General features: G+C 32.9%; 1 protein-coding gene across 17 annotated transcripts in view; it reads right to left on the minus strand.

Moving 5' to 3' along the window:
* The window catches only part of LOC121262318 (mesocentin-like), a 227,672-nt gene that overhangs the window by 153,104 nt on the left and 54,000 nt on the right, over positions 1–20,568 (minus strand). For 12 of the 17 annotated variants that reach the window (XM_041164738.1, XM_041164736.1, XM_041164744.1 and 9 more), the window contains one exon: positions 6,266–6,460. The exons of 3 other annotated variants lie outside the window; for them this stretch is intronic. In XM_041164738.1, the coding sequence (XP_041020672.1) occupies positions 6,266–6,460 (195 nt within the window). Of the gene's footprint in view, positions 1–5,735; positions 6,206–6,265; positions 6,461–20,568 lie in introns of those variants that run through there. 2 more of the 17 variants (XM_041164746.1, XM_041164748.1) reach the window with 2 other exon arrangements.

Genomic DNA, 20,568 nt, shown 5'->3' on the forward strand with positions numbered 1-20,568 from the left:
AAGCACCAACATATCCCTCAAATCTATTTCGAATAAGATTTCGTATAGGTCGTCCTCTGTTTCTGTATATTTAGCATGAGGTAGAGGATTTTGAGCTCTACTTCATCCAAAGAAGAGATAATTCTGGGAGTCTCGGTCTATCTTCCCTACAAAAGATAATTGCTGATTTAATAGCTGAATACATACCAAAGTTTTAAATACCATTTCGTATTGGCCGGTACAACAAAAACTTCTCATGCCAGAACAGTACTCGGTACGATGAATGTGTTTTTTGTTCTGGGTCAAATACCGGTCATTTCGGTCAATACGGGTCGATTTTCAGATTTCATCCGATATAAGAAAAATCGGTCTGGAATGTTAATTAAAAGTGAACGCCATGGTGATTTTCTAATTAAGAGTGAACTCAAATGGATGTTTCATAAATAATTTTTTTCTAGATCGATCTACTTTTTCGATTCTATCTATCTGGGTCTGCCAAATCTATTTGATTACGAGACAATAGGCCTACCAACATGTGATGTGTGCCAATGTGATGTTTGCTAGGTACTAGACAATAGGGCTACCACGTTTGCTAGGTACTAGACAATGTGATGTGTCCAAATATTTGTGTCAGGCCAAAATGTAATGTGTGGCTATTGTGTATGTGGCAGGCCTTTCGATTTGGTGCATCACAAATTGGGTTTGCCAAATATGTCTGATTACAAGGATTATTTTTTTAAAAAAAAGAATATAGAATTGACTCAAACTCTAGGTTGATGATATATATAAATATAGAGGGTATGAATAAGGAGAAAGGACGCTACGTTGGGTGTAGCACGAGAAAAGTCACATGCCATTCCATTTTTTTTTATCATGTATATATGTTTTTAAGACTCATATTATTGTTATTTTGGAACATATTTTATATATATATATATAAGTAATTTATCTATATATAAACTATCTAGAAACGGTACATCGAAATAATACTGGTGCCGAAATATTTCATTCCATTGCCTCAATCGAAACGATATTAAAAACTTTGATACATACAAATTGAAGAAAGCACCGCAATGGAGAGCTTGAAAAAATTTGTAACCATAGTTATAAATATTTTTTCTAATGAATATTTGAGGTCTCCAAATACCAATGATATTGCTCGATTGCTTGTTGTTGATGAACAACATAGATTTCTCAGGATGTTAGGAACCTTTGATTGTATGCAATTGAAGTGAAAAAATTTTCCGTTTGCGTGGAAATGGTCAACATTTGTGAAGACAATCACATCTCCATAAGGGAACAAAAAGAAATATTTTGCTGCAACACAGGAATGAACAAGAAAGGATATAGAGCGTGCATTTGGGGTCATTCAACAATGCTTTGCAATACTTCGGGGACCTGCTGGAATGTTCAAAATCAGTGATCTAACAATTATAATGAAAGCATGCGTAATTCAACTTAACATCGAAGATAAACGTGATGATAATGGGGTTCCTAAGTTCGAGTATGAACAACTTGATGAGGATCTGCTTCTCTTGTGCAATCCTACAACTGAACTCATGTTCATTCAACGTCACCATGAGATTAGAGACAATTTGGCTCATCATCAACTCCAATCAGACATAATTGAGCATCAATGGAGATTATATTCCTAAAATTAGAAAAACTGCAATCCACTATAATTTATGTTGTTAGTAGTGACTAAAAAATTCCTAATTGTAAGATTTATTTTCCCTAAAAATGTTGGCATAGCAATATTGGCAAAAATATCTAGTTGTATTTTCACTGTCTGTCATATTTGAAATATTTGTGAGATCTATTTATGTAACAACCTGCTCCCTACAGTTAAGAAAGACACCATTTTTTTTTTATATAAAATCACGGGATCTAGAGTGTTACTACTAAACTTGACTTAAAAATATTTTATTATTATTTTAAAGTAATCTCCAAGTAAAAATATTCCTAATAATAAATAGTCTTTTGTATTAAAATATTGGAATCATAAATGACAGTGCATGGATGCATTTATTAAAATTTCTTAAAAGAGTATGCCATAAAAATCATAACTTAAAATATCTACACATGATCCAGACCACTGTCACACCTTCCTAGACTAAGTCTTGTCATGCAGCTCTACCTTCATAAATATTCTAACTTTGGGTGGTTTAAAAACATAAAAACAAATTAAAATGAGTCCATAACTCAGTAAGAAACCCATCATAACATAAACATACTTAACATAAATTTTTCATAAAATATTTCATGCTAAGAACTTACAATCATGACTATTTATACGTTTGCTATGATATGCATGACTTATCTGAATTAACTCATTTGTCTGTCTGATCTGAATTATCTTAGCATTTTGAATGTTCTGACTGGCTAACAAGCCTAACTCTGTGTAAATCAAATCAAAGACTCATCCGAGTAATATGTAAATCAGAGCCTCAATACTCTGCAAAAATGACAAATTCCAAATTTACAGCCACATTTCCAAAATCAGAGATCCAAATGTCAATCACAATGAATAATCAGAGACCCATTCGAGAAAATCACATAGAATACCAGAGCTATAAATCAGAGTCTCATTCGAGTATATCACAGAGTAATGTAAATCACAAAGAATATCAGAGCAATGAACTAATATGGGTGAACAAATATATAATTGGCTCACAGCATTCTGATGAGAGAGAGAGAGAGGGAGAGAGAGAGTGTGTGTGTGGGTGTGTGGGCATCGAAGGTGAAGAGACTAATTACCAGAGACGATTGGAGGGGCTGCCTGATGGGCACGTGAATGATGGTCAATAGCAAGTAAGACAGAGAGAAGTTGTGCAGGAGTGATGAACTGAAATGAGGATTGGAGATGTATTGGGAGCTACAATTTGGCTAGGCGGATGAAGCATGCATTTGGGATTTTTTCCAAATGTAAACCCTAGAATTTAGATAAAATTGTTTTTTGGGGAGCCTGATGTGGATGCTCTAAACAGACAAGAGGGAAGTGAATAACGATAAAGTTAAGATTTTGAGCCGTATTCTTCATTCTAGGCTCGCCATTATTTATTTCATTCCACTATACTTATTTATGGGTTCTAATTATGGGTAGCAATTCGTGTTTGTGGGTCATGTCAAGTCATGAATATTTGACTATATAGTTCAATTCGAACCCGACCCATTAAGTTAACATATCAGATCTTCAAACCCCAACATGACTCATTTAAATAATTGGCTGTGTCGTCTCACCCATTTTTACCCGTTTAATAATTAATTAGAAATTAATCAACACGACCATAACTCATTTCAATCCATTTCATGTAAATTCATGTAAATAGGTTGAGTTTATCCACATCACTTATTTGACCTAATTAATATAATTTCACATAAAATTTAAAATCTGTATTAATTAATAGCCACAATATCTAAAAAAACAATTAGACAACCCACTATCAAAAAAATATCGATATTTTTCAGATTTTAACTTATAATAAAATTAATATTACAATCTCAATATTAACAAATATAAATATAGGTTCAGAATTACAATCTTAACAATAAAAAATATTAAAAAATATTAATATTACAATCCAATAATAATAAAATTATAGTTTAAATAAAAATCTAAACAAGTCATAACGGATTAATTTTGTATTAAATGAGTTGACTCGTTAATGAACCATTTATAAATCGTGTCTTAATAGATTATCCATTTTGATCCGAACCTATTAATATCAAAACTCAAAACTTACTAATTTCACATCATATTCATGTTAAATTTACATGTAACATATTACCACCCTAGTCCTAACTCCAAAGAACACAAGCTATGTTGCCTTACGTACACGTCTACATGACCAAACGATTAGGTACCGCCCCGCGTATCATCCCCCCTTTTTCTATACATAGAATAGATAAAAGAAAGATATAGTGATGGACCCTTGTACTTGACTATGCCTGATTTGGATAACAACATCTTTCCCATTCATCTCATCTCTCATCAATATCTAAATATTATAAATATAAACACTTTCCAATTTTAAATTTTTAACTTTTTTATTTAATAGTACAATTTTCCTAAATTTCAAACAAAACACAAAAATATAAATTAATTTTTTTAAACATCAAAATAGAAATTATATTAAAATATTATATTCTAATAATATTTTAACTATAATATTTTTATTCAATTTTCTCATTTCCTAAAATCACATAAAATATATTAACTCAAATTATTTCACTACTATTTATAAATAATTTCACTTTAATTTACAAATCATCTCATCTCACTAAGCGTATGAACTAGCCTAAGGTGCGGTCAATCATCAACAATCCTTTATTAAAAAATTAATTTTTTTATATAAATCTCACATTTATTTATTTTTCTAAAAAAAGTGTACGATAGATTAATTTTTTCGCATGAATATTATATTTACTCAATTTTAATATTATATTTACTCAATTTTTTTTAAAAAATGGAACAAATATATACTAAAAATATCATTTCTCTTTTTTAATATAAAATATATTTTCATAGTTTATATATGCATTAATAGTGATTCCTAAAAAAGGATTAAATGTTGTATCATATATAATACTATAATTTTTTTTTCATCCTTCACATACTTAAGATATTTTCATAACCTGTATTATGTGTGATTTATTTTATTAATTTTCTTATAATTTTCAATATATCGCATTAATACATAAAATTAAAGTACACAAATAGCATTTTTTCTTTTATTTTTTTACATATTTATGATATTTTCATTATGCTGAGACTTATTTTATCAATATTCTTATAATCTTCAGTATATTATAGCTGACAACGCATATAATTATAAAATTATACGTTCGTCATTTTCCTTTGATTATACTGTTTACTTGAATACTATTATAAAATTATAATAGTACCATAATCTTTGTTTTATACAAACTTTATTAAATAATATCATGCATGATTATCATTAAGATGAACAAATCATATATAAGAACAATATACGTACATATTTAATTTCATTTTGAACATTACATAAAAATAATCTAACAAACTGACGTGATCCCATGTAAATCATCAAATTTGCATTACAATAAAAATAAGTTTATAATTTAAAATACCACATTTGATTATACTGTTTAATTGAATACTATTATAAAATTATAATAGTACCATAATCTTTGTTTTATACAAACTTTATTAAATAATATCATGCATGATTATCATTAAGATGAACATATCATATATAAGAACAATATACGTACATATTTAATTTCATGTTGAACATTACATAGAAATAATCTAACAAACTGACATGATCCCATATAAATCATCAAATTTACATTACAATAAAAATAACTTTATAATTTAAAATACCACATTAAAACATATCAATTTATAAAATTACTTTTATCTAATCACTTTGTAGCTTCTTTCAGAAAATCATGACATGACCGAGTACTCGATCGCATCTACGTTCTAAGATTATATATCCCAGAAAAACAGATCGGATCAGATGGATCCGGAATATTGGCTTCCCAGATGTCGCCTAAGGCAGGTCGAATGCCCTCCATATTTTCATTGTTCTACGGTGGATCAACTTATTGGGAGGATCTACCTTATCCCATGTATGTGCACCAGTTCAAACTTCAAATACAAAGGATTATGACATGAATTAAATAATTAATTAGGGTATCATAGAATAACTCTTAATTAGGAAAGCTGGCTGAAGCCCGATAGGTCTATATGGTTATATACGCGCGACATATTAACCAAAAACTACGTGCATAAATATATATTAAGCCAGTATTAATATTTATTATGCTAGAAGAGTGTGCTCATACAACACACACCCCAGCATATGCATGCACGTACGCATCTCTTATTAAAGACGTGCTTTAGCCTGTAATTAAGCAAACCTCTTACGAACCGGATCTGGAACTTAATTATGAAAGTCCGATCCCCAGTTACAAAGGAGCATTTCACACGCACCTACGCACGTAGGTACGTCCAGAAATGCGACAACTAGTAGTACTCGTTATGCTGATCATAAGAAGTACCAGAAAGCTTATCTTTGATCGTTTCTATCAGACCCCTATGATGACGATGCTGCGGCTGTTCCCCAGTACCGTAACCGGCCGTCGTGGGATAAGTCGTCGCAGTCGCATATGATGTATCACTTCGATGGTCCATGTGTCCACCTCCAGAAATGCGGATTGGGTTGCCATACTCATCCGTGCGAATCACGTTGCCGTATTCGTCTGCGCGGACAACGTTACCGTATTCGTCTGTGCTTGCGGAAAGGTTATGACGCTGCTGCTGCTGCACACCTTGGAGAGTAGTGTCGCTGTGGCGGATTGGGTTCCCATAGTCATACGCAGGAATCACGTTGCCGTATTTGTCTGTGCGGTTAACGTTGCCGTATGCATCTCTGCTATGGGCTGCTTCTCCCACCTTGTTCCTTCTCCCGCGGCCTTGCCCATCGTACTCAGTCTGTATTACATTAAATTAATTCACAGAAAGACACAGATATATGGTAAAACAAAAGGTGAAAACAATATATAAGGTTTTAGAAGATAGCAAAGAAAAGTATGTTTATCATGTAGTACTGAGAGGAGTACTTACGGAAAGGTCATGACGCTGCCGGTGCTGCCGGTGCTGCTGCTCTTGGAAAATAGTGCCGCTGTGGCGGATTGGGTTGCCATAGTCATCCGTAGGAATCACGTAGCCGGATTCGTCTGTGCGGACAACTTTGCCGTATTCGTCTGTGCCCATAACGTTGCCGTATTCGTCTCTGCGGATAGCGTTGCCGTAATCGTCTGTGCTAGGTACGTTGCCATACGCGTCACTTTGGGCTTGCTCCGTATGTGTGTTGGAATTGTGCCATTTTCAAGGTTAACAAGCGGAAAAGAATCACAAGCAAAGGCTGAGAATTTTAACGAAACAGTGTATAAAGATAAGCTTGCTAGCTGCGACTGTTCTTCGCAAGGATATAGAATGGATTAGTGAGTACCTTGGATTACTCTGGACTAATATATATCGGAAGAACTGATTATGTATATATTGAACATACACGACGACAGAATTGTTACACGTGCCGCGTTTCAATTTGCTAAACGTGCCACGTTATTACTCATGGCTACGTGGAAGTGATAGAAGCTGAAAAATATCCCGTGATAGAAGCTGAAAAATATCCGAACACGTCGGTTTTAGATGAAGTTTCCTCGCCGACAATGAGTAGACGTTTATTACGTTCGAACACGTCTTCTACTCGTAAACTGAGATGAAGTTTCCGTTTGAGATGAAGTTTTGTCGCCGAACACGTCAGGGGAGGATTGGAAATCGAATCTCAAACTATCTTATTTCATAATTATAATTTTTTTTAAATTTTTATATAAAATATAATAAATAATTTAATTTTTTTAAAATTTTATAATAATTTTTTAAAATTTTTATACAAAATATAATAAATAATTTAACTTTTATTTTATTATTTACAAATTATGTCTAACTCATATATAATGAAAACTTATCCTGATTAGCATCATTTGGAGAGCCATCATGCGGATCTTTCGGTTCTCTTTTGACGGAAAGCAAAATCCAATATTCGGTAAAATAAAATTCAACGTGGCAATGAGTAATAACGTGGCACGCTTAGCAAATTGAAACGCGGCACGTGTAACAATTCTGTCGTCGTGTATGTTCATATATATATATACATAACCAGTTCTACCGATATATATATAAGTTAGATTTTTTCTTGAATGTCGGCGACAAATGTCGGCCGGTTGCCGACACTTCTGGGATGCTGCTTCAGCTTGAATGTTTCAATAGTCATTAAATTTCATATTATTAAAAAAAATCATTTATACAACTATTGGTTTACAAATTACAGGGCAGGGTTACTTTAGTGCCGTAGAGCTTGGTATTTTGACGATTGGCTCCAAGTATTTCATCTACCTTTTCTCATCTGGAAAAAATAGGAGCATTTTGCATTCTTTTATCAATAATCATCTTTCGGCTAACCTAGGCTTAGTTTAGGCTTGATTTCATCTCATCATCAAAATATGTATTATTTAAACACAAATATTTTTTATTTTTAAGTTTTTAATTTTTAAAATTTTAATTTAATCATTATAACTTTTTTAAAATTTCACACAAAACACAAAAAAGAATTCAACTTTTTCAAATCCCAAAACAAGAAAAAAATTTTAAAAAATTATATTCTAAATCTATTTTAACATTATAATTATTTTATTCAAGTGTTTTCCTCTCATTTTTAAAAATTTCATAAAAATATTAACTCAAACCATTTCACTATTATTCACAAATAACTCACTATTATTCACAATTTTTTTATCTTATCTGTATAACCGAACGAGACCTTAATATTTCTCAAGAACTATTAGTTTTTTTAACTCATTCTATGTATTTATAATTCTTTCACTTTAAACTAGTATTTTTTTTAAGAAAGTAAAAGTTCTTTTTTTTATTATGAAATAAAATCACACTCGTTGGGTCCATTAGATATGAAAATATTAATTTATTTTATCTCTATATTTAATAAACATATAGATGATTACGTATATTTTATATTAAATTTAATATTGTGAACAAAATAGTATCATTGTGATGCCCCAGATTCCGCTTAGAATTTTGTAGATTTTAAAGCGTTGGAACATGCAATACAAAGTTACCTGCCATCATTCGTGACAATTAAAGATGTAATGCACTTAGTATGCATATAAACATTATACAATATTCGCAGCAAATATTTTTTTTTTCTTTGAGCAATACATAAGGTACTAGAATGCTATATCCCAAGACATTAAAACATATTTCATAAACTGAACATAATACATGTTTAGGTTAGATCATACGTCTAAAAGGTCTGTAACCATAAGAGTACTGGAGAGAGAGAGAGAGCTTTTTAAGTAAATGTAAAATTAAGGTAACTATTAGGCTAATCCATGCTCACGCATCTCAGTCAAGGATGCCATAATACTATCAATAAAATGGAACATCGAAGCGATGAGCTCCTCATTGTGTCGTCGTTGTCTAGTCAATCACCTTAATTCGATCATCTGCCGTGTCTCTTGGTCCTGCAGTGGAAAATGGTAGTCAAGACTCTGCGGGAAAATGGTAGTCAAGACTACCACAGTACAAATCTCACCAAGTTAACAAAGAACTTAATTGATAGTTTAGAGATGCATGCATGACAGTAAAAATATGAATGCATAACATGATCATAAATAAGCTAGACGTGACTTGATAAATAACATGACATGTACTGACATGACTTGAACTGAAATGAAATGAACTTGAACATGGGCTGAATTGAACATGAACTTGAACTGAGACTGAACACGAACTTGAACTGAATGTGAAAGAAACATGACGTGAAACTGAGTTTGAAACTGAACATGAAACTTGACATGAACTGAACATGAACTTAACGTGAAATTGAACATGAACTTGAACTTGAAATAACATGAACTGAACTGTATTCTTGTCTCATGGGGTTACCACAATGATACTCTTGTCTCATTGGGTTACCTTAATGATGTTGTCTTGTCTCATGAGATTTTCATTATAGTGTAGTCTTGTCTCATGGGGTTGCCACGATGTTTCAAAATAATAATGACTTGAACAATAACTTGATTATACATAGACGTAACATGACTAGATTTGAAAAACTGTTTTGGAGACATACTTCGAACTCGAGACATAATATGACGTGAAATGGAATGACATATAACGTGACGTAATGTAACGTGACACTTACATGACATGGCACAACATAAAATAGGCAAACATGTTGTAACATAACATAACATGAAACAGACATACATTTCATGACAAACATTTCGTGACATGGCATAACATGAAACAAACAAAGGTTTCGTGACATGATATTGTGTGAAATAGATAAATCTTTCGTGACAGAATATGTGTAATAGATAAATATTACGTGATAAAATATAGTATGTAACAAACATACATGTAGTGACATGGCATACCATGGCATATATAATAATGTAAGAACATATGCAAGTGTTCCCTTACCAACACACATACATAGTAATGTGACAGTAAGTTAAAAACTAACTTACAATGATCGTTGTGTGATGGATAAAAAATTGTGAAATACAAGAAACTGTAAGTAGAAATTTCCAAATGTCATAAACTCATCACTAACAGTTTAGAAACATAAAAATACTATCTTAGACTATAATTACCATTTTATCTCTCCACTTGTGGAAAAACAAGTATTTTACCCCTAATTTAAAGATTTCACATCCTAACTCCAAAACTCACCAAAATTTACATTGCTCATGTAAATTTTATCCTAAAACCAAATATCTAATTAGAAAAAATTAAAACACATAACAACTAGGTGAGTCATGACAAGGACAAAACATATTTAGGCCAAATCCCTTGATATTTGTTGCAATTTTATCAAATATCATTTCTCATGTTTAAACCGAAATATTGCAGCATGTAAAATCATATCCTATGATCAAATATCTTACTAAAAAGATAACAAAAAACACCTCAGAAAATCACAACTGTTTAATACAAAACTTCAAGTCTTTAAACCTTAAGCACAACCCTTAATTTTTAAGGTTTTATCTCATTTCAAAACAACTTAAGGAACTCAAAAAGTTCAATAACATACTTTCAATACATTCATAGCATACTCCTAAGAACTAACATGCTTTTAGTTATCATGTAAAAACCTCAAAGATAACAAAAATCTATCTTGAAGCATTCGGCCTTAACACTCCGATTCCTATATGGTTTGGTTTTATAGGAATCAGTCTTGATCAAACCCTTTGATCCGAAACATAGCATGACATAAGTCACAAATTAACAACATCATATGGTTAAAAAGGGCAGTAATAGACTTACTACCTTATTATTACCCATATACTACCCAAGTGTATTTTAAGTTTTTTTATTTTTTTATCATTTTCTTTTAAGTATTTTTTTAACATCCTTAATCATTAAGAAAAAATTAAAAAAATATATAACTTTACTAATACTCACTTCCTTAATCATTAAGTTAAATAAAAAAATAAAAAAAATCAAATATAAAAAGAGTAGTAAATGAGTAGTAGTAGGGTAGTAACCCTATCATTATTCGGTTAAAAATCATGTCCTAGAATAGGTCCAAGCATTAAACTCAAGATCATAACGCCAAAATTAAATCAAAACATCAATCTACCTGAAAACCTCAAATACATGACCTAACCGAACCTCTTCATGCATAAAAAATTATATCTTTAAAGTAAACCACCAAAAATCCTTAAAATACATCCTAATATGTTAATAAAAGTCTTAGGATCACCATGTAAAAATATAAATGTCGTTGTAGCATGCTTTCTTATCAAAATATTCAAATTTACACAAAACATAATCTGTTTTCAACCTTCCCATTTTTAACTTTTTGGATCTAAGTAAAAATTTCATAAAAAGCTTATAACATGCAACTAATCTTCATCAATATACACACTTATTTTTGTATACTGTTGCATGTATACACACTTGGTACTATTGTTGGGATGCGTGACTGTATTGTCATCATTCGGGCGTCTCGATTCCCAAGTTTCCGTACATGGGGGTCGGGGGCGCCATAGGTGATATCAGAGCAGTTCAGCTCTAAGTAAAACCATATGTCCCGTAGGTGAAGTCTTAGAATATTTTTTTAACAGTTATAAATTGAAATTATTTAATTTAATGTTGTTTTTATTGGTTTTATTTATTTTATTGTATACTACTTTGTTTGTTTATTTTTTTTTGTATGTTATTTTATTTAATTTGTTTTATTTTTATGGTAGGTTATTTTATTTGTTTTAATTATTTTATTGTGTACTGCTTCATTTATTTTATTCATTTTGTTGTATGTTGTTTTATTTTATTTTGTTTTGTTTTTTTTTGTTTTTTTTTGTCTATTTTGTTCGGAGTTGAAATGTGGGTTAAGGGTTATGCTATGGTAGGAAGATGGTACGACCGTGAATGCCATTGTTAGGCATGAACATTTAGTGTAGTAGGCCTGAACTCTTGGCGATTGATTTGTTTTCAATATCGAGGCTCGAACGACATGGTCTGGGTGAACTTTATGGAGTAGGAACTCAGGTCACAACTGAGAAGGGGAATAGCTTCAAATCGCTTAGGATAATTGAGGTCTTAGGTTCCGTAAAATTTATGTAATGAGTCTATGAAGTAGGAGGTTGTAAGTTCAACGAACTTCAAAGTTAGATTTATAAGAAGTTCATCTAAGGTTTGAGGCCCCTTAGTTTTTAGGAAATAAGTTTATGGGATTTAAGGTGTTAGGTTCAACAAGCATTTGAGGGATTACTTAAATTAGAAATTTTAGATTTTGTCGAGTTGGATAAGCAATTTGGTATCATTTGGGGCTTTAGAAACTATAAGTTTTTTTTAAGGCAATTGTTTTATTATTGGATATAAGTTCATCGATTTTACATATTTCGGAAAGTGATTCTATTATAGTTTAAGATTTTAGAATTGTAGACTTGATGAACTGATTTATAATGAAATTGGAGTTTTTAGTTCCACAGGCTTGGTTTACTAGCATGAGTTATTTTGGAGACTGATTAGGCTGTAACCATTAAAATGGGGTTGATCAGAGTTGAGCTATTGATATAGGAACTTTCAAGGAGAATATTTCTTTGGAGATGGAAGGTAATGATCAAGTTCATGTATTTTCTAAGGATTGAAGATATCGATCTAGTTTAGAAAATGATTTTTTTTAACTCGACGTTGTAGTGGCAGGTTTAGGATTTGATCCATATCAATTTTAAGGATAATATATGGTGCAGATTTAGGAAATAATTGTTGTTGATTTCGAGAATCTAAGTTTAGATCATGGAAATGGCAATGACGGACCACTTGCATGTTTGGAGGCTTTTTGGTTTTGGCTAAGGGTGCGTGAGATCGATGCGTAATAGTTGTGAGTGTATATAGATTTCAGAGAGTACAGGTCCTAGTCTCATTTTGGTTTGGAGGAAGTGGCTTTGGTAGGTGTTGAAGAGGAGTCGACACAATAGTATTAAATTCAAGAGATTTTGACTTGGAGTTTTGTTGGTGAGTCGATTGAAGTGTGCAGTCGAAGTGGGTTACTCAATGGAATGATGGTTGACAACAAATGTTGTGATTATCTACAGAAATTAATAGTGACTTGAGGTTACCTAGGAATTTAAATTTTGAGGCTATACTTTCCTTTGGAGATTGAGTGTCCAGTTGGTTGAATTAAGGACATTGTTATTTAACTTGAAGAGAGATTGATGAATCATCATGTATGGTGTATGATAAGATCTTGGAAGTCGAAGCTTAAACGTCAGCGGTGGATAATATGATCAAGTATGTGAGTTAATAAAGCATTAGGATCCATGGGTGCTTTGCAATGGCTTTTGGTGGATTGAAGATTTGAGCAGTATAGCTTGCCTTGAGGTTTAATAGTGATGTGCTATTGAAGGAACTAGTCGTCCAAATACTAGCTTATAGGAGTAGAAGTAGGTAGGCGAGTTACAAAGAAGGTTTTGATAATATTTTGGTGAAGTCAATAGTGGTTCATAGTGAGTTTAGTCACTGCTAAATTAGATGATATTCAGAATTAAAGAGACGAGCTTTTGGGTTTAGGTTGTCGGGTAAAAGCTTATAGGCATTCTTATTGGTTGGCTGGGTTGGATTCGAGCCTTTTAGGGTATGTTCCTTATATTAGATGAGACAAGTATATTTTGGGGTGATGTTACTTGTTTTCAATTTGGGATACTGAGGTTGATTGATATTGGTTTTTTGTCTTTGATAATGGATGTATTTTGTGGAATATTGATTTTGATCAAAGTAGCGAGAGTTAATTGAGGAATATGAGTGATAACTCATGGTTTTGAGAAAAGAGAATATTTTCTACCAAAATGTAGTAAGAGTTTTCTGGTTAGTAGGTATGAAGCCACCTTGTACTCGATGGTGTCTTCTTTTTTAGGAGGACAAATTTTATGCATGTGTCAAATTATCAAAGTGCGCAGCAGGAGCGTGATAATTAGGAGTTCAAATTTTGTGTTGATTTTGCAGAATTAGTGGTTACCTGAATTTTTGAGACAATACTTGTAGTTGGAAATTAATCACTCAGTTGTACCAATTATGTTATTGATGGTTAATTTTGGAAGTGACCATTAGGTTACCTAAATGTAGTATACAACAAAGGTTTGGAAGTTATACCGTAGGGGTCGATTGATGTTAGTATAGATTATCGAGTGGAGCTATTAATTATTGGGTTTTTCGAGGACTCCTAGTGGAAAGAACTTGGTTTAGGTGATTGTTGATCGGTTGGCCAAGTGTGCTCATTTCTTACCTATCAATAATATCGACTCTTTGGGAAAGTTGACTCGGTTGTATGTCAAAGAGATAGTGCATTTGGACGGAGTACCTAGTGTTGGTTCACGTCCTATTTTTAGAAAAGTTTGCAGGCAGTTTTAGGCACTAAGTTGAAGTTTAATACTGCATATTACCCTCAAACTGACGCTCAATCAGAGTGCACTATTCAAACTCTTGAGGATATGTTGCAGGCTTGTATCATGGAATTTCAGGAGAATTGGGAAAATCATCCACCGCTAATAGAGTTTGCTTATAATAACAGTTTTCATGCCTCAATTCAGATGGCCCCATATGAAGCTTTGTATGGAAGGAACTGTAGATCACTTTTGTGTTGGGATGAAGTTGGCGAGTGTAAATTAATTGGGCCTGAGATAATTCAAGAAATGAAAGATCAAGTTTGGGTTATAAGGACTAAAATGGCGGAAGCACAAAGTCGTAAAAAGAGTTATGTAGATACGAGGAGAAGAGACTTATCCTTTGAGGAAGGTGATTAGGTTTACCTCAAAGTCTCTCCTATGAAAGGCGTTAAGCGCTTTAGTAAGAAGGGAAAGCTTAGTCCGAGGTATGTTGACCCTTTTCAGATTGTAGAGAAGGTTGTGCTTGTTGCTTATAAAGTTGCATTGCCGAACTATTTTGGGAAAGTTCATGATGTGTTCCATGTGTCGTCATTGAAGAAGAGTTTTGGATAGCAAGAACCACGTTTTGTTGACCCTGAACGCATTCAACTTCAGCCTAATCTTATTTATGAAGTTGTCCCGACGCAAATTGTGGATTGGAAAGAGCAAAAGTTAAGGTCCAAGATGATAGCTTTGGTGAAAGGGTTATGGGGTGATCCGTTAGCTCAAGATTTCTCTTGGGAGAGAGAAGCCGACATGAGGGAGCAATATTCGTATTTGTTTGATTGACCCTGATGTATGTTTCTTAAGTCTGCTCTTAGTCGAATCTTATTCCTGTCCTAGTTTTAATGTTTGACCTTGTCAATTTCGAGGACGAAATTTTATTTAAGGGGGGAGGATGTGACACCCCGTATTTTAGTATATTTTAATTGAAGGGTTATTTTTATTAATTTAAATATTTGTTCTCTTGTTTTAAGTTTATCGGATTTTTCATTGGTTTATTTTTTATGATTTTTAATTTGTGAAAATTATTTTGATATGCTTTCTAAATAATTGTTATGCATTTAAATTGCTCTTTATTTTAAATTAGTTTATTGTTGAATTTAATTATTTTATTTTCATTTAATCACTACGTTTAAATTATTTTATTTGACTTGCTGTTTTGAAATTTTTTTCATTGGATCATTTTTGTAATCCAAGATGTGAAGATTGTACCTCATTTCTTTCCCTCACAGTGCTGTCGTGCGCCACCCATTTCCATCATTGCCCCTCCCAACCATCTACCCACCGGCCGGTGACCTCACCCTCCAGTTTCCAGCTCCTCTTGTGCTGTCGTTAGCCCCCACGCACTGCTTCAAGCCGCGACACTCCTTGAGCTCACACACAGCCGTCGCGCCGCCATTGGCCACCACCACTTCACCACATCACCGGCTATCCCTAGCTACCTAATCCACCCATCCTCAACTCCAATCCGCCACCAGTGAAGTCCATCCAACTCCATTTTCATTTTGGACGTTTTGGACTTCAACCGCCCTCTACGCCGCCACCCACTGCCAACCACCACCACCATTAGTTTCACAACATCCCTAAACCCTTCCCTAGTAATCTCAAGTTTTCGTTCGTCTCCGTTCAAAATCTAGCATTTTGAGACCCACGGCCATAGTGCATTTTGTACTGTTACGTTGTTGTGCCGCCACTTCTAGTACCTCTGTGATCCTTCAAAAATTATATTATAGCACTGTAAGTATTTTCTCAAAGAACTTTTGTGATTTAAGTGTATTTTTGCACTAACTCATTTTTACTGTGAATTGGTTGATTGTGGTTTGGGAAGCCGGATGTGGATGCTCTAAACAGACAGGAGGGAAGTGAGTAACGATAAAGTAAAGATTTTGAGCCATATTCGTCGTTCTAGGCTCGCCATTATTTATTTCATTTCATTCTACTTATTTATGGGTTCTAATTATGGCTAGCAATTTGTGTTTGTGAGTCGTGTCAAGTCATGGATACTCGACTATATGGTTCAATCCGAACTTAATCCATTAAGTTAAACGTGTCAAATCTGTAAACACTGACATGACCCATTTAAATAATAGATTGTGTCGTGCACCCATTTTGAACCCTCTAATAATTAATTAGAAATTAATCAACGTGACATGACTTATTTCAATCCATTTCATGTAAATGGGTTGAATTAATCCGCATAACCCATTTGGCCTTATTAACATAATTTCACATAAAAATTAAAATCTGTATTAATTAGTAGCCTCAATATCTAAAAAGAACAATTAGACTACCCACTAACAAAAACATATCAATATTTTTCAGATTTTAATTTATAATAAAATCAATATTACAATCTCAATATTAACAAATATAAGTATAGGTTCGGAATTACAATCCTAACAATAAAAACATAAGCATATTGAAAAATATCAATATTTCAATCCAACAATAATAAAATTGTGATTGTGAGAAAAATCTAAATGTATCATAACAGATTGATTTCGTGTTAAATTGGTTGACTAGTTAATGACCCGTTTATATATTGTGTCTTAATGGGTCACCCCTTTTGATTCAAACCCATTAACATCAAAACTCATATATACTTTGCTAATTTCGCATCGTGTTTGTGTTGGGTTTAGGTCGTGTCACATATTATCATCCCTAATTCTAACTCCACGGAACACGAGCTATGTTGACTTACGTACACGTCTACTTGACCAAATGATCAAGTACCGCGCCACGTACCATCCCCTCTTTCTACATAGGATTAGATAAAAGAAAAAGAAAAGATATAGTGATCGTGCGTAAGACCTTGACCCTTGTACTTGACTAATGCCTGGTTTGGATAGCAACATCTTTCTCATTTATCTTCTCTTAACTCAATATCTAATATTACAAATACAAACAGTTTTCAATTTTAAATTTTTAACTTTTTCATCTAATTATTACAATTTTTCCGAACTTTCAATTAAAAACCAAAATATAATTCAATTTTTTTAATATAAAAAAAATTATATTAAAAAATTATATTCTAATAATATTTTAATTTTATAATATTTTTATTCAATTATCTCATTTTCCAAAATCACATAAAATATATTAACTCAAATAATTTTTTACTACTATACACAAATTTCACTACTATTTACAAATCATCTTATCTCATTATCGAAATAAAGCCTATGGGTATATAATGGGCTAGCCCATGGTGTGGTAGTCATCAACAGAGTCTGTTTTTATAAGATTAATTTTGTTGTATAGATCTCACATTTATTCATTTTTTAAAAAACAAATATGCGATGGATTAAGTTTTTCTATATGAATATCATATTTACTCAATTTAAACTAAAAATATCATTTATCTTTTTTAATATAAATATATTTTCATAGTTTATATATGCATTACTAGTGATTTCAAAAAAAAAAAAAAAAGATTAAATGTTATATCATATTATAATACTATAATTATTTTTTATTTTTTTACATATTTAAGATATTTTCATTATGCTGAGACTTATTTTATCAATTTCCTTATAATCTTCAATATATATAGCTGACAACGCATATAATTATAAAATTATAAGTACATCATTTTCCTTTGATTATACTGTTTACTTGAATACTATTTTGAAATTATAATAGTACTATAATCTTTGTTTTATACAAACTATATTAAATAATATCATGCACGATTATCATTAAGATGAACATATACATATATATAAGAAAAATATACGTGTATGTATATAATTTCAGAAAGTCATGACATGGCCGAATACTCGATCCCATCTACGTTCTAAGGATTATATATTCCAGAAAAACAGATCGGATCAGATCGATCAGGAATATTGGCTTCCCAGATGTCGCCTAAGGTAGGTCGATTGCCCTCCATATTTTCATTGTTCTACGGTGGATCAACTTATTGGGAGTGTGATATCCCGTATTTATGTGTAATTTAAGTAAGTAAATTTTTTTAATTAATTAAAATTATGGGCTTCTTTGTTTTAAATTTTAGATAATTTACGTGATATTATTTTAAGATTTTTAATTGTTAATTCAATATGTTTTCTTGTTATTAATTATTGTTCATTATTTAAATTTCTCTTTATTTTAAATTAGTTTATTGCTAGATTTAATTATTTTATTTTTATTTAATCACTATGTTTAAATTATTTTATTTAACTTGTTGCTTTGAAATCTTTTTCGTTGAATCATTTTTGGGACCCAATATGTAAGGATTGAACCTCATTTCTTTCATTCACTTTTTCTTTTTCCTTTTTTCTTTTCTTCTTCTCTTTTCTTTTTCCTTCATTTTCTTTTTCTCCTCTCTCTCTCTCTCTCCCGCGCACGACTTCTCCTTCTCTCCCCCCGTCCTTGCGTCGTCCTCCCCTGCGCCGCTATGCGCCACCCACTTTCGTCACCGCCCCTCCCATTCATAACCGGATGGCAACCCCACCTCCTAATTTCCAGCTCCTCTTGCGCCGCCATGAGCCCCCAAGCATGGCTTCAAGCCGCGGCACTCTTTGAACTGGCGTGCCGCCGTCGTGCCGCCATTGGCCACCACCTTTTCACCACATCACCGGCTACTCTCCAGCTACCTAACCCACTCATCCTCAGCTCCGATCCGCCACCGGTGAAGCTAGCCCATCAAATTTCATTTCTGTTTTGGGTTTTTTGGACTTCAACCGCCCTTTATGCCACCACCCATGGTCAACTACCACCATTAGCTTCACCATCATCCCTAAGTCCTTCCCTTGTAATCTCAAGCATTGATTTGTCTCCATTCAAAATCTAGCATTTTGAGACCCATGGCCATAGTACATTTTGCACTGTTACGTTGTTGTGTCGCCACTTCTAGCACCTTCGTGATCCTTCGAAAACTATATTATAGCACTGTAAGTATTTTTTCAAAGAACTTTTGAGATTTAAAAGTATTTTTACACTAACCCATATTTACTGTGAACTGGTTGGTTATGCCGAACTGAGTCCGAGGAGTAAGGGGGTCGGTTGGATTGGAGGATGGAGTTGTTGTATGATTTGATTATGTTGGATTTTGTTGGCTAATGAATATTTATGTTGTGTCATATACAATGCATTTACACGCATGTTCATGTCTTTAAATGAAAACTGGATTTTCGTATAATTGCATACATGATCATGTGTATACTTGAAACACTGGATTTTCATGTGAGAAATGATTTTGAGTATGTTTGAAATAATAGGATTGATTGATTTGAAAGAAAGGAAAAGAGACTGTAGGGATGGTGGTATAGTCCTGCCTGCAATTCCAGCCTACGGTGCATGCGGTAGGGATGGTGGTAGAGTCTCGCCTATGATTCCCGCCTACAATGTTCGATAAATGATTATGTTGTCGGTTTATGATTTAATGATTACAAGCACATTTTCAGGGAAAATGACGGATATTATTCATGACATGTTTTTTATCAAATGGGGTGTTTGGTGCTTGTTGGAAAATAATCATTTTCGGAGAAAATGAGGTGTTGGGTCACATTTGTGTTTTGTCATGTACTCATGTTATTTGGCTACATTAATGCAGTTTTATCTCTTGGGTTACTTGGTTAATTACTTGCTGAGATTTATAATCTCACGGTATTTGACACCCTGCGATACCGTTTTATGGTATCGTAGATTTTGATACAGATGAGGACGAAGAGCCTAAAGATTCGGCTCCGCCGGAGAAGTGATTTGGGATCACTTGCTCGTGTATTGGGATTTGTCTCCCACTTTTTGGCTATATATTTGGTTTGCATTATATTTATCTTAGAAAACTGTAGAACTTTTTAAAGGCAATTTATTTTGGATATCTGTATTTAAATTTCTGGTACTTAGTTGGCTAACTTTTGGATATCTGTATTTAAATTTCTGGTACTTAGTTGGCTAACTTTTAATTAAAAGCTGTGACTTTTATTGTGTACTTCTTGCATGTTGCACACTCTTGAGCACTTATCGTTGGGATACGTGGCTCGTGTTGTCATCATCCCGACGTCACGATCCACATGTTTTCGTACGTGGGAGTCTGGACGTCACAAGGAGGATCTACCTTATCCCATGTATGTGCACCCA

This window comes from Juglans microcarpa x Juglans regia, chromosome 4S (genome assembly GCF_004785595.1).
Source record: "Juglans microcarpa x Juglans regia isolate MS1-56 chromosome 4S, Jm3101_v1.0, whole genome shotgun sequence".
Classification (NCBI taxonomy): Eukaryota; Viridiplantae; Streptophyta; class Magnoliopsida; order Fagales; family Juglandaceae; genus Juglans; species Juglans microcarpa x Juglans regia.